General features: G+C 39.8%; 1 protein-coding gene across 2 annotated transcripts in view; it reads left to right on the forward strand.

Moving 5' to 3' along the window:
- The window catches only part of LOC144268826 (uncharacterized), a 195,543-nt gene that overhangs the window by 160,743 nt on the left and 11,454 nt on the right, over positions 1 to 23,346 (forward strand). For both annotated transcript variants that reach the window (XM_077824079.1, XM_077824080.1), the window contains one exon: positions 10,770 to 10,975. In XM_077824079.1, the coding sequence (XP_077680205.1) occupies positions 10,770 to 10,975 (206 nt within the window). The remainder of the gene's footprint in view (positions 1 to 10,769; positions 10,976 to 23,346) is intronic.

The following is a 23,346-nucleotide window of genomic DNA, read 5'->3' on the forward strand; positions in this document are numbered from 1 at the left end:
AAACTTTTAGTTTTGAAAACCACACTTCCTGCAAAAATATCTTAACTTGAGATTTGCCACTGAATTTTCCTTTGTAATCAGTGGATAGAACTAGCTGGGAAAAGCCGCTCTTTTCCCTCTGCCCTAGGGGCTTTTCTCATTCATCTCACCTCTGTTCAAAAGTTCTCGTCATTGTAATATGTTCAATATATAATATACTGTATGTGTGTCATGTGACACAGGTAAAGAATCACTGCAAAAGTTACTTTCTTTTATTACTGAACAGATAACTTTATTAGAATGAACAAAACAGTATTACAGGTGCGCTCCCTCTTGTGCTCTCTCTGCCTCACTATAGAACTTCCCCCTAAAACTTTCCCTAGCTCCCTTCCTTCCTAGCTTCCTGCTACTGTTTTTAAAAAACAGTTCTCAAAATGGCACCATCACCACTGGTACAGTGTCAACTACTAGGGACTTCCCTGGCACAGATTCATTAACAGGTTTAAACCTCATCAAATGCACAAGCAATAGTTGGTATTTAGGATGACCTTAATACAGATCTTCACTGTTTATTAATAATGGTTTGAGTGTTTCTAGCCTCTGTTTGCCTAGCTGGGAATGGGTGACAGGGGATGGATCACTTGAGGATCACCTGTTCTGTTCATTCCCTCTGTGGCACCTGGCATTGACCACTGTCGGAAGAGAGAATACTGGGCTAGATGGATCTTTGGTCTAACCTAATATGGCCATTCTTATGGTCTGATAGAAATTATCAAGATCCTGCAAATGTTTTGTGAAGTTCTTACTACCCATATTCGTACCACACATTCTTTTCTCTGTGTGGCATATCTGGTCCCAGCATCTGAAAGACATCTTGCCACTGACTTCCTATCATCTCTGTGTAGCATCCAATGATGCAGTATACCTGGAAATATCATAAAGTGCAGTTCTGGAGATGTGGGTAATAGATCCTTTAAGGTATGTCTACACTGCAGCTGGGAACAAGCTAGCAGAGCTCAAGCTAGCATGCTGAAAATAGCAGTGTGGACATGGCAGCTCCGGTGAAGACAGAGGCTAGCCACCCAAGCTCAGATTTGGGGTCGGGTGGGCATGAGAGCCCAAGCTGCAATGTCCTCACTCCTATTTTTAACATGCTAACTTGAGCCCCCCTACCACAAGTCTGTCTACCCAGGCTGAGAGATTTGCTCCCAGCTGCAACATAGACATGCCCTTAGATTCACAAAAGCACACTCCTCTGGTTTATCCCAGATCCACACATTTTTAGTTGGTGGTATTTCAACCATAGCTTTGATTTTCTGGATCTGTCCTCTCCTTAATCATTTTTCAATCACATATACTAAGAACTATAGAACTTCTTTGTGGTACAGATGCCTCATTTTCCTTCAGAAGATTTCTGAGACACTTTTGGTACCAGACAGGAGGTGACAAAATCCTGGCAGTGTCAAGGGGCAGCCAATCCATAATCCAGTGAAGAGGAGACAATTGTGGTCTCTGTTAACCTGGATATTATGGCCTAATTCTCTTCTGCAATAGGGCTAATTTACACAACATCAGTGACCCTAAATTTGGCACAGCTGGCCATGAAAAGGATCTCCACAGTGAAGAGGAGTTGTGAAAAAGTTCTGCTTAAAGGGCTATTCCCATGCTTTAACTGGGCCTCTGCGTCCTTTGTGTATTATATTCCTTGTCAGAATGAAATGCACAATGAAGTCATAGTTATTCTTATCTCCTTCCTCAGCAAAGTCAAAGGATTTATACATGTTTTCAGCTTCACTCCCCATTACATAAATTAATGAGCTAAACTATACTTTTCCACACTCTCTCTGGTTCAGCTTCAGTGTTCTTTCCACGCAGATCATTCCATGGGCTTAACAGACTATCGGCATAGTTCTTCACTGAGAAGAGATGGGTAGTTCATGTGTACTTCTGCAAAGTGAGTATGCAAAGCTACCAAACCAGAACAGTAATATGTATAAATGCTTTGCCCAGGTGTAAATAAATACATACTAGATTTAAGTCAGTGGAGAATAAGGCCATAAAAGTCATGTGGAGGTTCAAACTCTGGCATTCTCCTTTTATTATAGCAATGCTGGTTCAAAACGAGTTGGCCTCTGACATCATATCATGAGTAAAGAATTCACAGAAAGTGCCTTCTAACCATGAACAGGGATTTCTAAAAGAATGGTAAAGACAGGATTACCCCTGAAGCTACACTCTTTCTGCTTTACTGCAAACCTTCTGCTCCAAATTTACTCCAGCCCCCTCTCTTCCTGGCTTCCTGGCACAGTTTTAAATGGACAGTTTCATGATGGACCAGACCCTCCAATATGCCAGTATTCCAGTTCAAAGATGACCTAAAGCCAGTGGATCTAGCCTTGCATAAAAGAATCCTTGGATGGTGCAGAGCTTGTAGCATTACTCTTCTTCTATACCTCTGATTGAAACTGCTATTCTGGGACCTCATCAGTTTTCAAGTGTCTTGAGCTTTTCCATATAAGTTCTTGAGATCCTAAAAAAAATTAAATTTACTAAGTTCTCCCCATTCCTTCTCCTCCCCTCTCTCCACCCAAAAAAATAATAAAGAGATGTCCAAAATCACAGGAAAGTTGGATGATCAATAGGAAACTGTGTCTTATTACCACATGCTACTCAAAACTGTCCAGGACATTTTTCATGTGACCTGCAGATACAGTGACCTGTCTTGGAGTAGAGGGAAACAGAAAGCAAACATGGAAAGCGAGAAGGTAGAGAGAGAGATAGTGCTTGCTTATTCGGTTTCTGGAACTCTTGGTAGATATTTAACAATAAGAACACCACTAAGACCTCTCCTGGTTTCATAAACTGCTACCTAGCTGCTCTTCTCTTTTTCTTGTTACTGCAGAAGGAGGTGGGTTTCACACAGACTGTCTCTAGAAATTGCTTTGGTCTTGTTTACTGGTTGCTGAAGACATGCTCAAGAACCACTTTTTGGGGCTAGGAGGTGTCTTTGTACATTTTCAAGGACAAAGGTTACAAGAAATTATCTACAAAGCAAGCTAAGATGAAAACACGCCCCCCAGAAACATAAGACCCAAAACATCTCTCAATTGATAAGATCACAAAAAAATACTAAGATAGAAAAGGAGAAAAGAAAATCAAAACTAGAACAAAGGAGGAAATGAAAAAACGGAACAGGCTGGGTAATAGCTGCATCTAATAGAAGCTGTTCTGTCTTCGGAGACAGCATATCGTTTACCATACCAGGACCAAGATACTTTAAGAAAGACATTCATTTATCATAAAAACGATATGGGGTATCATGCAGACCAGCTGTGAGTCTCTCCAAGGGTAAAATAGCCAGTATAAATTGTGTCCAAGTGTCAAGGGAGAGAGGGTCACGACTCTTCCAGTGCAGCAAAACAGTCCACTGGACACCAAAAAAACCCCAGTGAATTGCAGGCTGCATTTAATCCAAGCTAATTCAGTTGAACAATAAAGCTCAACAGCACTCAGCTAGGGGCCAGCCCAAGCCCAGATTTTCAGTACTGTGGCTGTTTCAGCTGTAACTCCTGACCAGAAAGTGTGACATTTGAGGCAAAACCCAATAACAATAAAAGAAAGTGCCTGGATTAGGGCATCTAAAACAATACTGGGACACAATAAGATTGCTGTATTAAAATGTAGAAAAATACAGTCTCTAGGGACCAGATTCTGTGCTATGTGAATTGGTGTAGCAATGGAGTTACCCCCATTTATATCAGCTGAACATCCTGCCAGAGATATTTTTCATATTTTAATGGGAGGTTTTTTTCTCAGCGTTGTTTACAACGAACCCTTGGAAGCTTGCAAGTGAAAGCTGTTTCCTTACAGAAGTTGTTTTTCCTCCATCAGACACACAGACACTGGCATATTATTGTAGGATTGCTTATGTGTACTAAGCTCCAGGCATGATATTTCTTAAAAACACACAAAGAATTTTAAGGGGAGACTGAATGACCCAAGGGATTGTTAACAGGATACAAAGCCTTTGATCTTTAGGGTTCTCCCCTAAAATAAGGTTAGATTTGCACTATATTATTGGATCAAATCTAGCCCAGATCAACAGTGAGATTACAGCTCAGCAGCAAATAATGTATGCATTCTGCTCACAGAATATCAGTGAGCAGATCACATGGCACTGGATTTTTCCACCATTCAGATTTAGTTATTTTAATCCATCAATAACTGGAGTATTATTGAGTATTTTAATCCATCAACTGATTATACTAAATTTGAGCTGTGTTGCTTAGTTGTGATTGGTCAGATAAATCACGTGCCATTGTTTCTGACTGGATGAATCTGCATGGGCTTCTGGAGCAAATATTTGTTTATGTGGATTGAACACTGGGTTTCTACAAATGCTTGTACACGTGATTTAGAATTTGCTCTCCGCAGACATGTTCACCAGGAAAAATACTGTTCAGTATTTATGGAAAGCGAGCACAAAGTGGGAGAATTATTTTAAAAAGTAAAACAAATATTGACAGTAAATTGCCCAGCAGTAGTAGTAACCAAAAAATCACTATTATCTGCCACCTGTTGAGTGGCCAGTGTAAAATCAATCGGTAGTTTTATTCAGATTCCTTAGTGTCCACATTGATGGACAATTGCTCGCATCACAAATGCTATATCACACTTTGCACACAGGCTGACAGTCTCAAGAGAGGCTGTGAACTTAGATACATGGGTAATGAACTGACCTCTCACCCCTAGAACTGGTCCCTCCAGTCCAGTTCAGGGTTGACACATTTTTGTGGCCCCAGGTGGAGAAGCTTGCCTGTTATGTACCAGCTCTGAGGACAAAATTAGGGCTTCAGATATCAGTGTTGTTCATTTCTGGTCCTTTCTCCCCCCCTCCCGCAAATATCAGAGCCACATAAGGAGCACACAGGGCTACTTCAGTCATTGTATTAAGCCCCTGACCCCTGAATTGAAATTTCAGACTATATGCATTCATTGTTTCCAGTCAGAGGCACCTGGATCCAGTGGATAGCACTTCACCATAAAAAGTTAAGTTTTGATCAGGGACTAAAACTGAGCTTTGGCCTAGGTCTTACTTACCCCCAAACTAGTTCACCCAAGTGTGTTATCTCTGAGGGACTCAGGCTGTAATGTTTACACAGATACCGTCATTTGCCATACCTATACTGACCTCTTTACACAAGCATGAATGTAGAGGAACAGTTTCTCCGGTGTTGTGACTAACACTGGCATTCGTATTGTCATTACAGTTCTGGTTAGGTCACGCTGTGGCATGTGGCTGTGAGCTGTAGGGCGAGTTATACTGGGGGATTTCTACTTAGAGGGAATACAACAGAGAGAGGCTTTATTGCGAGAAATACTATAAATATTAATAGTATTCTGTTGTCATCCATCTTTATTAAACAATGTAATACAGCTTTTCCTTAATACTGGGCACATACTGGACTATCTTCTTCCATTGTCACCTGTTCTCATGCAAGCATATTTATTATTGACTATGCAAGAAGAACTCCGTTCTCAGTATATGTTAAGATCCGCCATGTTCATTTCAGTGTCCCAGGTCAGTGATGCAAGGCAGGATTTAGCTGTAGACCTATATCTGTCTTTTAGACCCTCAATTGAAATTGATTTTTTTTCAATCTTTGCATCCAGAATGTGCCCCTTGACCCTTTCATGAGAGAGTTCAAGTGAAGGAGATGAAAGCAGAGACTTTTTTGTCATCGCTGTGAGGAGGCAATTCCTCCATTCCCTTCTTTCAAATGATCTAATTCCTGTCTGCTCCACACTGAAGGGGGGTATCTTTTTGTTGCTGAAATAATGCCTGGCATGATGACATATGGTTTGAAAAAAGTGATTCTTCTGTGCACTTTTGGAATTGGCACTGCGCTATAGATCCTAGGCAACCCAACCCAGATACCAGTTCTTTACTGCACAGTTTAGAGTGAAGGTCTACTACTCTTGTATTCAAATGGGGCCTAATGCTGTGAGGTGGGGAATGCACATGACTGTTGGAGGAGCTGAGGATGCTCAGCACCTCAGGAACTGGCCGTCAGCTGCACTTCTTTTGCTCAGCCCAGAAGTTTCCATTGTTCTCAAGATAAGAATTGTTTTTCACCAGAAACAAACTAAAATGTTGAGGGTGTGGTTGTTAAACCAGCTTTCAGTTACAATTGACATTTGTGAGTCTAGTGCTGGAGGTGGCCATGCTGCTGAAAAATGATATTCTTTGTGATGTCAACAGTATGATAATTGTCAGCTCAATAGAAAAGTATGTGGATCCATTTCCAATCTGGTTTAAAAACAGTGTAACAACAAAAATGCTTTCTCCAATGGTTAAAGGCTAGAAGCTTGTTTACAGGCTTTTCCACTGGGTTTGCCTATTGTCAGTGCCATGAATGGCATCAATTTTCAGCAAGAGAACTGCCTCCAGCACTAGGATCGGAAACACCAATTGTAATTAAAACTTTTTTTAAAGCAAATACGTTTCACAGTTTAATTATGGCAAGAAATGATTCTTGTTTTGTGAGCTCCCAGACTGTTAGACTCAGCAAAAGTCCATTGGCATTTGGCATGGGAGTCCTGTCCTTGCCACCACACACTCCCCACTGGAAATTTACTCTTAAATAAAATATGAACAAATTTACCGCACCCAGGTTAAATGTGCTGTAAACACTGATTATTTCTTGTGACCCATGTTTAATCCTAACTATGGGCTATGTCCATTTTCCCTCTCCTGTATTTTCACGTAATCACAGAGTGAGTCACACTGCCTATCAAATGTACAGACATAAGCTACAGTCATTTCAGGTGCTTCTAAACAATGACACTGAAAAATAATCTCACAATAGCTAAATGTTTTCTATTTTCCAAAAGCTCTTATTGGTGACATTTCTTCCTGCAATGCTGTTTTTGCAATCACATAGCAACACAGCCCTTGAAATAACTTTTTTGATACTCTAAGTATAAGATATGGAGTTTGGAGAAACTGATTCCACCCAAACGCTACCTCTTTAAATGCTAAATGGCATCAAAAGTGAAAATAAAAAAGTGTAATGGTGCAGTAAAGGAATCCATTATGTGTCTTGATGCTCGAGGTCCCCTCTTCAGTCAGTCCCTTCTCTTGACTTTCAGCAAAATAATGACAGGCAAGTGGGTGTAGTGAAGTTAACTTGGCACAATAGCTGTCCTTCTCCTAGCTTAGCCCCCACAATCCTTTGCAAGAGTCAAGTTTGCTAAGAACTTTAGGCCCTATTCTGTTCTTTTGCACAGACATGCCTGCATCCTCATCTGACTGTGTACTGAGTATTGCCATTTCAGCGTTCATAATGTGCAATTTGTGAATCTAGCATGGGCTTTCTTTAGAGATGGGTGAGCCTGACGTGGTTCAGAAAAGAGATGGTAGTGAAGTAAAACCCCATACATGAACAGCCTTGAACTTTGGGGAATTTTAGATCCTCGTCTGATCTCTATGGGTTGGGTCATCTCTTGTTCAACAAAGCATGCAAGAGTTTGGGTACCTACCAAAACACATCTGAACTTTCTAATTCTCTTTTCCTTTACCTCCTTGAGATGCCAATAATAATGCTAACTCTCTCATCTGAACACCCACTAACAGGTCCCTGTTCCCTCCTCCTTTCTTATGACCATCTAGTAAAATCTAGCTTCCATTCTCCTGGTGCACAAGCCTTCTCTCTTTGCAATCCTCTGCTGGGCCACTTGAATTCCTCCTAGCTCACAACAGTCCAGTAGTGCCCCTCTGCCTTTAGAAATAAGGTGCAGGACTGTCAACTGACCTGCCAGGTGCTGACTAGCAGTCTATTAATGCTTTGAGATTTTGCACTATTGTGTAGGATTCATGCCCCACAGTGCAAATGGTTTGAACTGACTGGTATCCAGATGCCTGAAGACACAGTGCCAAAGCTGCTAGGTCCTACAATGGGATCATCAAAGGTAGGGGAACTTTATTCTCCATTCATGGAATGGAGAGGAAGGAGTTTAGCCAGTTGTAGCTGGAGCATATTGTTATGTTCAGGAGGGCAAAGTAAAACTTGCTCAAGTCACAGCATTTGGATTCAGATCCAACTTTCTCAAAATTCAGGGTAGTCAGCTCCAGAGTTTAGTTTGGGACCATCTCTAGAGCAAATTAGTCTCAGCTGGAGGGTCCTGGGGCAGGGATGTAGCCTGGAAGTTGTGGGGAGGGAGATAGATGAATGCAGTAGGAGCCAGAGAGAAGGAAGAAAATGGTGTTTGAGAAGTTCTCATATTTTTGGAATGGGCAGAGGTTCTACTCTTCCTACACTGGCTTGCCTCTCTGAGACTTGTATATTTACAGTCCTGTTCAAATACAGAAAAGGGTGATCTTTTACTTTTCTTCTTCTATGGGCTGTATACAATTCTCTGTGCATATTTTACATAGCTGCTTAATCTACAGCCAAGTCAAAGCATTGCTGAGAGATGCAATATAAGGAAATTCCCAGAAGAACCTGCAATCACAAACTAAAAGGGTAACATAGTAAAGATGGTCCTTGTTACATTATGTCCCCTTGGAGGACATTTCACAATGATTGCCTGAAAATTGTAAGCTCTTCAGGGATATTGACTTCTTATGCATTTGTACAGCACATTGGCTGGAGTGGCTGCAATCTTCACTGAGACCATTGAGAAGTTCCTGAATGTAAATAATAAATTATTATCCCATGAGATTTCTTGCAATATTTCACAAGAAGCCATGTTGCCCTTTTGTAATCTCCATGCAATGTAGTCAGAAGGATGTGTAATGTAATCAGCACTCTCTTCCCTGACTACTTAATCCAGGCCAGGATTTGAGACACTGAGTCATGACAATAGGTAGCACAGCCTGTCTTTAATTGGTTTTGGCACTGAAGAGCCAGAGAGAAATACAGAATGCTGTCAGGTCCAATAGCCACAGTTAAGAGCCCTACTTCTAAACATTACAACAGATGAATAGGGATATCACAAGATGCTGGTGGTTATCTCCCAAAAACAATGCTGTTCACCAGTGTTACCACTGTACGTCTGAATAGTAAGATGAATTATAATAAGTCAAGTAAATGTACAGCCCTCATTGATCGTAATGCAAAAATCCATGTGTAAGATTATTATAAAAACCATGTGAATATGTTATTAAATTAATAATAATATTCAGATGCCATCTTCCATCCATTTCAGTGGCATATGATGTCGAGTGTGTTGTGCTTACAGTAATTCTAGGAATTCATTTTTTTCCAAGTTCAGGAAGCTAACAACATGAGCTTTTTGCTTTGCACGTCGTAACCTTTTATGTTATCGCTTGGTGAGATGAGGTGAAGACCCAGAGGCACCTAAATGGGAGACTGGAGGTCTGTGATTATGTTTGCACTGACCCAGTCATATCCAACTTTACACCATGCAGCCCTTCTCACAAAACAACTGCCCTCTGGAAAAAGAGACACAGTGTACCTTATTCACTTGAGCCAGGTTAAATCTCTCTGGGCTAGTGTAATCTAGAATGGGCATATTGAATTCAGTGATGCTACAGTGGTTTACACCAGCTGAGGTCTTCAGTTTCTTTCCGTTTATTACCTTCCAGTCTTGCCCTGCAGATCAAAAGAACATGGACACAGGTTCTTCTTTGGGCTCGCGCTGTTTGACACTGCACCAGTGTTACAAAGTGGCCCTAAAGCCAATGTAACCAGCCACAGAAGGTTCCAGTCTACTTAAGGGGATCTTCCAGTGGCATAAAGCTATTTAATGAGTTCTGAGCTATACCCCTCCTGCAGCCAACAGAAGGGTCAAGGTCTGAGTAACCTGGGATTTCCTGATCCCCAGGTGCCATGAGAGTCCCTTGGAGCTAATGGCTGCTGGTATAATGTAGAGCAGCCTACAGATGGCTGTAATTTACACCAGGAGACTGGCCTACCACGCAGCTGTCCCAGGATCAGGCGAGCACAAAATGGTGCACACACACACATCCCTTCCCAAGTCATGCTATGTGCTTCTCTGCCACAGTCATGGGTCAGCGCTGTGATCTCATGTCACTGCAACATGGTATTGCACAAAACTGACATGACACTGTCAACTCATGATGCAGACGAGATTTTTCTTATCACAGTTACATCTGGGTTAGTTTTGTTTTTTAGTTTTGCAGCATGCTGGACTGACCCAGCACTTTTGGGAGCTGTCCTCTACTCCTTCACCCTGCAGTGCAGATTGCAACATGCAGTGACTTTATCACGGGGGGAGGATATCAGTTCAGTATAATTTAACTCAGGAAGCAGATTTAAACTGCTTGCTTTTTTAAATTATTAAAGGAAAACACGTTTATGCAGGCGCACCAGCAGGTGCAGAACTGGGCCCTTTCAGTCTATCTTTGAAGACGTAGCATCCCTACTAGCCTACAACAGGATAAAGATTCACAGCGTTAATGTATAATAACTATATCTCACTCCATTACAGGTAGTTCAAGGCCATTCTGCATAAACAGTATGCATTGATTTGTGTCTTAATCTTTAAAAACCCCAAATATCTTGGTTGCAGACACATGTTAAGGTTTAATGCATCTCCTACCATAAAAGTGTTGCTCAAGACTAATGAACAAATGAATGTTTGTTTAATCCCCTTTGTGAAAATCAAACAAGCTTTCAACAGCTATTCATATATTTATTGTCAGATATGAATCATCACTTAGGTGCTCTGTCCTGTGCCATTAGCAGTTAATGTTCATAGTTTCACAGCATTAATTCACCCGGTTTTTTTCTTTTTTTCCCCAGTACCAGCTACAGAAAGGATCAGTGTGGAGAATCCTGTGTTGTCACTGGCAGAATTGGCTCTTCCTCTGCTTGGTCCTGGCTGTAATGACTATCATTCCCCTTGCTGTCTATCGAATGATGGTAGCTTTTAAGGACCCTCCACCCAGTCCTGTATTCCACGCAGCAGCTGTGTGCTTTGGAGTTCTCGCAGAAACTCTTCTGATCAAGTGAGTACAAGTCCCCTCCCCCTTCTCTCCTTCCCTCCCTCACAAAGAAGCAGGGGGAGCGGGTGTGAGACTCAGCAGCACCTGAAAAACTCCCAAAAAATGTACCCCTTATGTTAAATAACAGGTTTTAGAAGCTACAAATTGTTACTCTAGCATTGCTGGGTGTCATTCAGGTTGCATGTCTATGCTTGTTTAATTTTAATTCTGCCGTTAAGCAAACTAAATGCTCTGAGGTTTTTTACTGTCTCACCCAGAATAGAGAGTGAATACGTGTTTCAAGGTTGTGTAACTGAAGGGGGTTTTTTTTGTTTGTTTCATTATGAGGAAGGAATTAAAAATTCCTCTTAGTCAGTACTTAAAATATCAAAGTCATTGTTTAATGCCTTTGAGTCACAGTACAACTAATTCGATTGCATAGTGTAGTGCAGTTTCTTGGTATGTGAAACACAGATAGTACAGAGAAGTGATTGTAAAGTTGAATAAACACAAAATTAGTTTCAAAGTCTGAAATTTTCTGATGGATGCTCTTATAATGATCCACCACAACAGCTCTTCAGCAGGGGTAGAACCCGGAACTTTAGTTCCACCTCCACCACCTAAGTTAAGGGAGTAACATTGTAAGCTGTTAGCAGTAGTAGACTTTTATCCCTTATGTGGTACAGCCACAAAAGGGACGCCTGAAACATTTAGCTGTCTAGGGAAGCTCACCCTGAATATCTGAGGCCCACAGGAATTTAAATCCTGATATTGGCCACCTCTTTGAAATGACCCATCAACAGCCATGGGCCTAAACCAGAACTTCACATCTGACCTTCTGTACCTCCATCCACCTCCCCAGTGCACGCACAGACAAACACAAAGTTTGGATCCATATTTTTGTCCATATCTTGTTCTGAACTTTGTAACGTAGGCCTATCTCTGTGACAGGCTAAACCCAGCACATTGAATCCATACATTAACCCACCCATAATTCATGTTCAGTGCCAGACCCAAAATTTGTGAGTCAGGTACACCTATAATTTAAAAACCATGCTATGGCAGAAAATGCATATGATCATGAATTCCTGCTTAGATTTCACTTTTCCCCCAAATTAAAACAAACACATTGACACAATTATCTTGAAGCCACAATGGTCATCATTAAAATGTTGACATTTAGTGTTTGAAACTCATTAGCATTACCATGGAATTACAGGTATATTAAGTGTCCTAACAATAATTACCTTCAAATGGTACTTCTGATTTTAATGGCAACCACCATATTGTAAGTGATTGCAGTCTGAGGGTGAAGGAGAGGGAATAGGAAGGGAATTAGTCTTTAATGAAGCATCTGAACAAGCATATATATGAGAGGAAAAGCCACACAAAAATAGAAAAGGCTAACTATACACAAGCGCTCCTGAAAGTTTCTGATGAGATAAAAGCTTTAGAAACAAATATGAGTTTAAAAGTGCATTTGAAAAGGTATGGACTCACAGCACAACAACAGTAGAATGCTAATAACATTTAATTTCCCTTGACTTCTAACCTTCTTAACCTGCTGTAATGCTAGAATGGTGCTGTAAATCAAAATGTGCTGTATTGTACGGTGAACATGTGTATTGAATCATTCCAGGCTGCTTGGTGCTTTTCAAAAACAAAACTCACAATAGTGTTTGTGCGGTTTTTCATTTTTCATAGACCTTTCCTCTCAATCATTCTGCAACTGGTTAGCTGATGTGTTCAAAATACAATATAAAAAAACAGGAGGGGGAATTAGGAGGAAAAAAAAAAAAAACAGCAGAAACTACAGCACAGATGAGTAGGCCAAACTATCTTTGACATTATTTTCCCCCGTGTTCTAAGTGTTATTCCATTTTCAAGAAAAACAAATTGGAATATTGCCTGGGGTCTACTGAATCATTAGTAAATTAAGAATCTGTTTTTAATAACATTTAACTTGTAAATAATGCATTAATTGACTAGCTTGAAAGTTAGCTTGAATGTTAGAAACTCTGGCACTAAATGTGTAATGAAAGAAGTGTTCTGTTCGAGGAGGCTGTACGGTAAATGTAACAAATTAAATATGACAGTTGATATTTGTGAAAATGGTGATATAATTAGAGGACACCTGCAGCTGTTTTCCAACCAAAACAACAGAAATTAAACATGTATAAAGGATGTGTGCCACATTTTCTCTTGGCATATTTCTTTCGTTCTCTTTGTGTTTTTGTTATGAGTTTTGTTTTTTTGTTTTTAATTTCCCCTACTTTTTGTCAGGTCATATGTCTAAACAAGCAACAAGTGTCTCTGTCTGATACTATAGTTTATTGGCTATTTGTGATACCTCCATCAGACTAAAGGAAAAGAAGAAGAATCTTATTTACTGAGAGTTTGAATTTACTAAAGAACATGATGCATACCCAAGCATATTTATAAGTTTGTAGGCCTAGATATGGTCAAGCATTCCTACCTGTAGAGTTCTTACCTGTGGGATTATCAACTGTATTTATTTCCCTTTTGTTGTCAAGGAGGATTTTTTTAAAATAAAAAAGTGATGTGAGAACATAATATTGAACACATGCATGAGTATTTTAAATGTAAATGTGTAGTTTGCACTGTATTTTTGTGTGAGGGAATTTGATGTTGTTTTTCACATTTCCTGAGGATCTGAGCCTACATTTCCAAAGATGAAAGTAGAGCCTTAGCTCCCTGAACCAAACTACCCCAGCTCACACTACTCTTAAAGGAGTGGGAAATTATGGTGCATAATCATTGATGATGGTCCCAAAACATAAAATTAGGATCTGAATACAAAGTTTTTCAAAGTTCAGGAAGTATTTGGATCCAGGGATATTTTTCATCTTAAGTATTCACTCTTCAGTGTGAAAAAGTAAGTCCTATTAAAGGAAACAGAAATTAAATTTGCACAAATGGGAGTCTCTGGACTTGAGTTTTCTCTGAGTTACATCAGTGTAGATGACAAATAGCTCCATTCAGATACAATGGATAGAATTCCACCGGTACTGATACGTGAGATCACAAACAGGTCCTATATAACAGAGCAACAAGAGAGCCAGAGCAGATGTGCATTTGTGCTATTCATACTGTGAAAGTTTGAGTGCTCTGTTCATGGAATGTGGTCCATGAAATATCTGATCTATCAGCTCTGAGGACCAGATTCCATGAACAGAGCACTCAAATGTTCACAGCATGAATTGCACAAATACACATCTGCTCTGGCTCTGTTGATTCACGCAGTTTTACAGATGCATCGCCAACGTCAAGTTTGTTTTGTGCATCATGTTTGCCACCGTTAATGTTGATCCCATTTGACATTATGCTGATTAGTAATGGGCAATGGTACCCACACAAATGTGATACAAGAGATTCACCAATAACAGAGAGTGGTTTCCAAAGGATATTGTGTCAGCAGCCCGGCTGCTTGAAAACTAGTCATCATCCTATTTAGCATGAATGAGGAGTCAGAGTCCCACTGCGATAAGCTTCTTCTCCCTTAGCTCAACAATGTTGTTTGTCTGCTTCTTTCATTGGGCTTTTTCATTTCTTTCTGTCTTTTTCTGTTGATGCAGGGAAGACATTGCTCTAAAATTCATAATAGGAGATGGTCAAGTAACACAGCCATATATTAATTTCATCAAGAGAAGTAAGGAAAGAAATTTCGTCTTGGATCCCTACTTCACAAGGGGCACAATCTTGCATCCTCAACTCCCATACAATTCCCATTGAAATCAATAGAGTTTTGGCAGAGTAAATAGTGCAGGATCAAACTGTATTTTTTTAAATGATTCTGGCTCTACTTTATGTTTTTCTTTGCTTTCCGTATGGGCTCATTTGCTTTCCTGCTTCTTTTTCTTGCTCTTTCTTTCTGTTCTCAAGACCTGGCCCTATTCCTTTAAGTGAAATTAACCTGATCTACTTTCTCCCTTACTGCTCTCCTTGTCCTGCTCTGCTCTGGTATCTGTAGAATTCTGTTTTCGCTAAAGAACAAAATGGGGTAGTCTCTGCGGGATTTAGACAGAAATCCCTGCAGACTGTGCTTTAAGTTTTTCACAGATTTATTTTAAAATACATTTGCATATAACATAACAACATGTCAAATAAGTGTTAGCCATTTGGCTTACAACCTGTGCACAAAAGTGCTGAGTATGACAGATACTTTTTTCAAAGTTGTATGTGCAGGTATGCTCTGCTCCTGGGTTGCATTGGAAAAACACAGGGAGGGAAGTGAAGCTGTCAAGTTCGGTCTTCCTTGGTTTCCCTGGAAGACTTTGTGTGGGTCTCACGGAATGTGTATTATTCTTTCTCACTCGTAAATGGAAGGATGCACAGCGCAGTGTCTTTAACAAAGACATCCTTTCTCCAATTAAGTATTAGAATGAAGTAAGTGTCAACAAAAGCAATAACCACAAAGTCCAAATAAAAATCCCTTCCCTTCTCAAATGCTCAGCTGTCACAGTCTTGTCATGCTTCATTTGTTCTCCAATCACCAGCAACTTTCAGGACAGCCAGGACCTAAAGTTCCAAGGTAACAACCAAGCAGGCAAAATCTTTTTTTCAACAAAAATCTTTTTTTATATATCATATTATTGGGGACAATTGTAGGTGCAGAGAAAGGGCTTGGTCCATCTTCCATTACCTTTAATTTGGATTGGACCTTTGATCAAAGGTAATTACTTCACATAACGTTAGGATCTCACTAGTATTGCTGCTTTCTAGGATATTTTGCAAATTCCAAGCTTTCTGTTGTTCCATTGCAAAGATGCAGCTGTCACAGTGTACATGAATGTACCCTGCCCTGTTCCTCTGATCTCCCAAAAAAAACATTCCCAGTCAAATAATAGCAGCAACAAAGTTCTGAATTTCAAAGATTATTTGGGACGACTAAAATGCTAAAAAAAATTAACCATCAGGAATCGTGTCTTTTTTAAAAAAACAAGGAAATTAAATGCAAATAAGTGATGTAGTTGTTGGGAAAAAATCAGGAAATAACAAAGATAGGATTCCAAAGGCAATATTAGTTAACTCAGCTGTGTAGCACAAAAGCAGTGTTTCCTATTTCTATTTTTCTGGTTAATTGCATTGTTTAACTCATTACTGATGTTTGTATACAAATGTGTATCATTAAAACATACAAGATATGCAATTTATAAGAGCTAAAAGTGGTGCTACAATCTTAGCTTTGGCATTTCTTGCCCTTTGTGATTTCCAGGGGTTCACTTTTAGAAAGGTGCCCTTCAGTTTGCCTCTGCATATTTGTACCTCTGTGCATGTGCAAGTGAGATAGCTAGAGGGTCAGGTACTCAGATTTGCGCCCACAGTTCACTTTGCAGGCACATATTTTGTTGGCACAATTTGCACCTGCCAACAGGGGGGCAAGGTTAGCCTGACTAAAAATATACCCCTGACTCTGCAAACTTTAGTATTGTGTGGGCATAGTTTTTAGCAACAGAAAGGTACCGATCTTGATGTAAACCTGTAGGTTGAAAAAAATCACAGAATGAAATTAATACAATACCAGGACATAAGGAAGATGTGCTGGCTTAGTTAAATAAGGCACAACTGGTATTATTTAATTAAAATCTAGAGTGCAGCTGTTAGGGGAAAATCCAGCCAGTTTTAGACAGAAAAATCTGCCTCCATATTGTGTTTCAGCATCATTTTAACACTATAACTAGACTTCTAGAGTACAAGATAGGGGTTTGTTTGAGGGAGTGGGTGTATGTGTGTGTGAGAGAGAGAGAGAGAGAGAGAGAGAGAGAGAGAAACAAGCATGGTATTCAAATACTATATAGAATACCTTTTCTTACTGGAGAGATGGAGAAAAAATAAAATTACGCTAGGCCCTCTAAGCTCTGCTTGTGCAGTGAGTGCTCTGAGACTGAGGATAATGGAGTGAGGAGAGGTCATGAGGTGGCTCGCATGTGTGTACTTTCCATAGCAAAGTTCCCTATCTCCAGTATGAGGTTTTTATCACCCAGCTACATACATTATACATCTTACAAAGGAAAACTGTTTTGTTTGCTAAATGAGAGATCATTTCAGCCGGGCAACGTTTCTGTTTTCTCCAAGAGTGATAAAGATACTTTTATTTTCTATAAAAAATAGTTATAGCTATTTGCATCTGTGCTGTTGCAAAAATTGGGCTAACTTCTTATTTTACTACCTGCAGCAGAGCCATTTCAGGTAGTCAGAGAAATCATTCTATTGATTAGACCTGCAGAAAAAAACGTTTAGAGCGTTTGAGGAACCTAGACAATTACAAAAACTAAGGAAACTTTAACTTGACACCCTCAGAAGATTTGGTGGTAATGTTGTGCATTATTTTAGTGAATATTTATACAACACTAGCACTTCGTATGATACTCTATAGACAGTGATACTCTATAGAAGAGAGTCCAACTGAGCCCTGCTCCAAGCAAGCCTTGAGTGGGAAGTCAGGGGCAGCTACTTCTAAGACACCTTTCTGCCCTTCCAATCCTGGGGTTGGCTGGGATCCCCAGCATAATTTAGAGCAGCCTATGAAGGACATTCTGCTGGCTGGTGATTGCTGTAATTCAAGGTGCTGCAGCTATGCCTCCTATGTCCCAGTGTGTCCCTGCACCAGCGGTAGGTACTGGGAGCTGGTGACACTGAGTCAGCTACACCAGATTTATGCCACCCATTTAAATTCTCAGCTGCCCCATTAAATTGGCTGCTTTACGCTGCCTGAACAATGCAAAGCTGCCAGACGGCAGGCTGGGGATCTGGCCCATCGTATCTCCCATGGAAAGCTTGCAGTGTACAACAGGTGAATATAGGAAATGGGGTAAACAGACAAAGGGAGAGGTAGGAAAAAGGAGAAGAGTTAAAGATTATATGAGTCACATTGTACTGTGAATTAATCCTAGCACTAGAGGAGTCAAGCTATTCATAATTAACAGTAGTTTTGTAAGCGTTTTGTTTTGTTTTGTTTTCCATTATTTGTCTGGCCTCTGTGTAACATTTGATTGGGCACAATCAGTCAGCTGTTCTTTCATCCAGAAATCAAATTCATTTAACCATAAAACAAATTCATTTTCCCTGGGACTATTTTTGGATTGTTTTTATTATTCCTATTTTATGAATATTCACACCACCAGAATTCCACCTATATGAACACTTGGGAGCAAAACAAACTATGGGTTCACTGACCTTTTGAACCACACTTAGGCATTTAGTTCACCAAATTGTTTGCCAAAAATATCCACCACAACTTGCCCACTTATGTTTCTAACCTGGAGATCCCAGAAGTGGAGATCATCAGTGGAAAGCAAAGTAAATGAAGCAAATAAATGAAGTGGGTTCTGAGGAAAGATTTGAAAGAGGAGGGTGAAGACACTGAATGCAGAGGAAGATGGGTGTCATTCCAGGAGAAGCAGAGCAATGTGCGAAAAGGCTCAAAGGTTAGAGTGGGAAGGGGAGATAAAGTCCCAAAGACTTCACTGGGCTTTGGATCAAGCCCATAGGGCTCTGTAATGCCTGATGAGAGAGTAGGAACTAGAGTGAAACGTGGGGAGCAACCGGAGAGGAGAAATAAGATGTAGACAAGGCCAGGCCTGTGCAAAACCTTAAAAGTGAGAGCAGTGAGTTTGAACAGAAAGGGATGGGGAGTTAGTGAAGGACCGCGAGAGTTAGGGCATCATTGTCAGAACTGGGGAAAGGAAATTACCCTGCCCACACACCACCCCCATTGACTATAGAAGAAAGAAGACACAGACTTAAGGCTGCCTCTCTACCCTCGCCCAGCCCTTTATTATAAGGATCTCAAAACAGATGCGGTCAAATTCTTCCCAGGTATAATTCCATTGACTTCAGTAGGCTTACACCAGGGATGACTTTGGCTCTGAGTGACTGTACAAGCCATAGGCACTACAATAGCAAGGCACAGCAGATTGAGCTAAGGACAGGGAAGGAGCCTGTCCTCTACATTTCCTTGATTTGGGGAATTTAAATTAGACCCTTGTGTTGTTTTTTCAGGACTATTTTTGTATTTTATACGAACTCACACTGCCTAGAACTTGGTGGTTGAAATATTCACACAGCTCTTGTATTGTTTGGGGAGCAATACATGGTTTTCCCCAGTGGCACAGTGAGAGTCTTGATCTGCCAGCCTCCTGCTGTCCACTGTCATTGTGTCTCACAGTCACTGAGTGGCCTGAGGTGTAGCTGGCACTCATGGACCCCCCTCCAATGCCCGTAACTCTGAAACTACATGACATCTTAACCTTTATAAAAATTTCTTCAAGACAGCATTTAAAAACACCCAAATCTTTCCTGACCTTTACATTTTAGTAGAGGGTTTTTTTTGTTTTGTTTTTTAAACTGATGTTACAATATTTTTTTTCTTAGTTGTGGCATTTTTAAGCTAGTTCAAGGGGAACTTTGCTTTCCTTTTCCATCCTATTTGAGGCCAATCATTAATCACGGAAGGAAAAGCACTCCAAATTCAAACCTGACTTTATAATGTTTTTATGTTTGTGACATTTTATATCTATCAGTTGGTGGGAAGTTCTATCCTTTTCATTTGTAACCTGCTAGGTCTGGGGTAGGCAACCTATCGCACGCGTGCAAAGGTTTTCAGTGGCACTCACACTGGTCCTGGCCACCGGTCCGGGCGGCTCTACATTTTAATTTAATTTTAAATGAAGCTTCTTAAACATTTTAAAAACCTTATTTACTTTACATACAACAAGAGTTTAGTTATATATTATAGACTTCTAGAAAGAGACCTTCTAAAAACATTAAAATGTATTACTGACACGCAAAACCTTAAATTAGAGTGAATAAATGAAGACTCGGCACACCACTTCTGAAAGGTTGCCGACCCCTGTGCTAGGTTATAATTTGAGTCTAGATTCTGACTTCCTTTTTAACCTCCCACACCCACACCAGTGCAGGTTTTGCCATGCTGCTCTATGGAGAGAGTAATGATTGTGTGCCAGTGAATTCGTGGGGATTGCTAAAGGAATTGCTAAAGTGCTTCAGTGATCAGCCAGGCTACATCACGAGGAGCCTGATTCTCATCTCACACTGTAAGAAATCAGGAGTAACTCCATTCAAATCAATGGAACAGATTCTACAGTCATTTACACCGCATAAATCAGAGTTGCTCCACTGAGTACTTTAACTGAGCTACTCTGTAAAAAGAGACGACTTAGACCCAGGGTTTTTACTCAGAGATTTTAAAATTGTAAACAAATTGGGAACTTTAAAGTGAGGCTTCCCACCTGTTTTTATGGCACTTGCTCTTTCTAATGAAACTAGGAATTGCATATTTCACAATGCAGACCATTGTGCTATGAGACCTGTCTTTATGCTTTCCATATTCTCATATTTTCCTTATCTACTATAATCTCATAAAATCTTCCATGATATCAGGCAATTATAATATTTAAGGCTTGAATTCTAAACACTTTCCAGTGGTGCTATTAGATTTGTATTCCCTTGCTATTTATTTTTGTTGTGTTGTTTTGTTGAAACTATAGTACAATTCTTGTAAAATCACTGTAGACAAGAAGATTAGTCCTGATAAATATATGTAAATAGGTAGAGTTGGGCAATATTTTTTGTCCACAACCTTTTTTCCGCATAAAATGCAGGTTTGGCGACACCAAAATATTTCATGAATTTGTGTTGGTATCACTGAATTGTTTGTGTAAAAAAAAAAATCCAAAAAAGTCAAAATGTTTCGTTTCAACAATTTCAAAAATGACATGTTTTGATTTTTCGGTTCAAGATGTCTACTTGTTTTGAAATTTTCTTCAGTTTTATTTTAAAAAATTAAAAACTTTAAAAAATGCTCAGTTGAAACAAAACAACTTTTTTTGACTTTTTGATTTGCTGCAAATTTCCAAACAAATAGTTTTCTGTTTAACCCGAAACACTTTTTTTTTCAAGTTTTTTTGGAACTGTGAACCAAAAAACCCGTTATTCACACAGCTCTACTTTCTAGTCCAAACACTGAAGGCCACTTCAAAGCTCTTTGGTGAAGGAACCTAATCCTGCAGACAGCACAGTTACTGGCCATTATTTCTGAATCCAATTGTCAAGAAAGGGAACGTTTATGCGGGAAACAAATGCTGCATTTATTACTGTGATGCAACATTCATAAAATATATTTCATTGAGGGGGGGGAGTTTACACAGGGGGTAATGAGATTTTTCCTTTATGCATTATTTATAACTGCTTAATCCAGGTGCTGTAGGTTATTTTTTTTATTTCTCAGTTTCACCGCTACAAAACACTTCAGTATTTCTAATTTATTTCTGCTTACAATACAGATGTTCTCAATTGTGTTTCTAACGACATTTCAACCATTATGATCGCTTTTATTTGTTTGTGTCAGTGTATAAACAGGGGTTGAATGTGCAGTGTACAATAGTTAGGTTTCAAGAAGCTTGTAAAAAGCCTCTAGTGATTTAGTTATCAACAAATTAAGCTATGACTAACAGTAATATCTTTATCATTAGTCGTTTTAATCTTCAGACGAGTTCCCTGCAGTTTATATGGGCTCTTATATCTTCACATAAAGGTTTCATCCTTTAAAAGAGCATTTTTCAAGATGACCATTTGGAAACAACATTTGGAGGAACATTTGGGTTGCGTCCTCTAACTAAATTTCCAAGCTGTTAGTAATGGACTAAAGAAAACGTTGTCTGCCCTGAATACTAAAAAGCTATAAGTAAGAGCCTTGAAGGTTATGTGTAAATATTGACATTTTAATTTTTTTTAGCATACAAAAGTGAACTTGCAGTGTATAAAGCAACAACCGTCTCTGTGTCATAAGATGTATTCCTCACACTTTTGATTTACAGACATGTTCCAGCTGAGAGTTTTACAATATCCCTGATTAGACCACAGAGATTTGGGGATGAGTGTTGACATAGGAACATGTCAAGCAAATAATAGAAGAAATTCCTTTCCTCTTAAAAGGCCACGTCACATATGAAAACTTGGGTCCCAACAAACACATTAAGGTCCTTTGCTGAGAGGTGCAATAGAACTTTAGGGCATTCAACTTCCAGCAAGTTCAGGTCTTCAGTTCATCATAAAAGAACCATAGGCCAATCACTGCAACACTACATAGCTGTCCCTTACACCGAGCCACACTGCCTTTCCCCTCAAGTGTGAATGTATTGTCATGTCTTTTCAATTGGAGCTGCAGCATATTTACATATTTTCCTAAAACACTCAAAAATAATACAAATGTACAAATAATAGTCTGTGGTTCTTTCAGGGTGGTGTTTACACTAAATGCATTAGTGATAAGATGTTCCTTGCACAGGTTTGTGATCCCAAGGCACAAAACACAAGGGGTTCTCAATATTCTCAATAAATCAGAAAGCCGTAAGATCCTTGCTGTTCATGCAAAATTGGATCATTCTTTCATGAATGGCACTATATAGTCAGTGCTTAATTTGGAATGAAAGAGATGCCGGGGCTCAAGCAATTAGGTGTTGGGGCTCAATCAATTTTTTTACTCTCTGAACTCACATGACAACCTCAGAGGTGCTGGGGCTACAAATTGCCAAACCTAGAGGTGCCGGGGCTCAATCCTGGCAAGCTCTGGCACAAATTAAGCACTGACTGTAGTCATGAAAAATGCCCCAGAAATGACTAGGGAACTCATTAGTTCTCTCTCTGGAACACAAGCACGATCAGATTTTTTTCTAAAGTATTTTCTTCCTCTTTCTTAACACTCTTAGTATGAATACTGTTTGTTCCTGCATGAAACCTGAGCGTTTCTCTTGCTTCAGTTGGCTACCATTGGTGCTTCTCAAGAGGGCGTAATGGAGATTTTATTTATTTGCATATGTGAGAAGAAGGATTTAATAAATTGCAGAATCATAAATTTCATTTTTGGAGGGAAGTATCACTCCCTTTGCGGTAATTTAAGACTGTACAATCCACATAAATGTTGCCAGTGTCTTCAGTGGATACTTTTAAGAACTGACCTATAGACCACACTGACTTTGATTCTTCCTATCATTTATCAAGACCAGGACAAGGAGGGTGATCTTACTCACTTTACCTGAATGGGGCCAGGCTTGGGCATAGACATACTAAGACATATTTCTGGGAGCTAGTGCAAAGTGTGGAGCACAGATGTAATTTGCTCTTGTTGAATGTACCCTGCTCACAAAACAGGCAGCCATATGTTGCACTAGCTGAAGCTTCTAAGAGGCCGTCATCAGTGCTCTCAGGTAAAGCACATTGAGAGACAATACAGATATAGATGAATGGGGTGAAGGCAAAAGGCTTAATTCCTTGGCCAGCTGCAGATGGTGAAAAAAGGCATTTGGGGACACTTTGCTAGGCAGGACTCCATGAGAAGAGATGAGTGTAACTAG

The sequence above is a fragment of the Eretmochelys imbricata genome, chromosome 8, assembly GCF_965152235.1.
Source record: "Eretmochelys imbricata isolate rEreImb1 chromosome 8, rEreImb1.hap1, whole genome shotgun sequence".
In the NCBI taxonomy this organism is placed as follows: domain Eukaryota; kingdom Metazoa; phylum Chordata; order Testudines; family Cheloniidae; genus Eretmochelys; species Eretmochelys imbricata.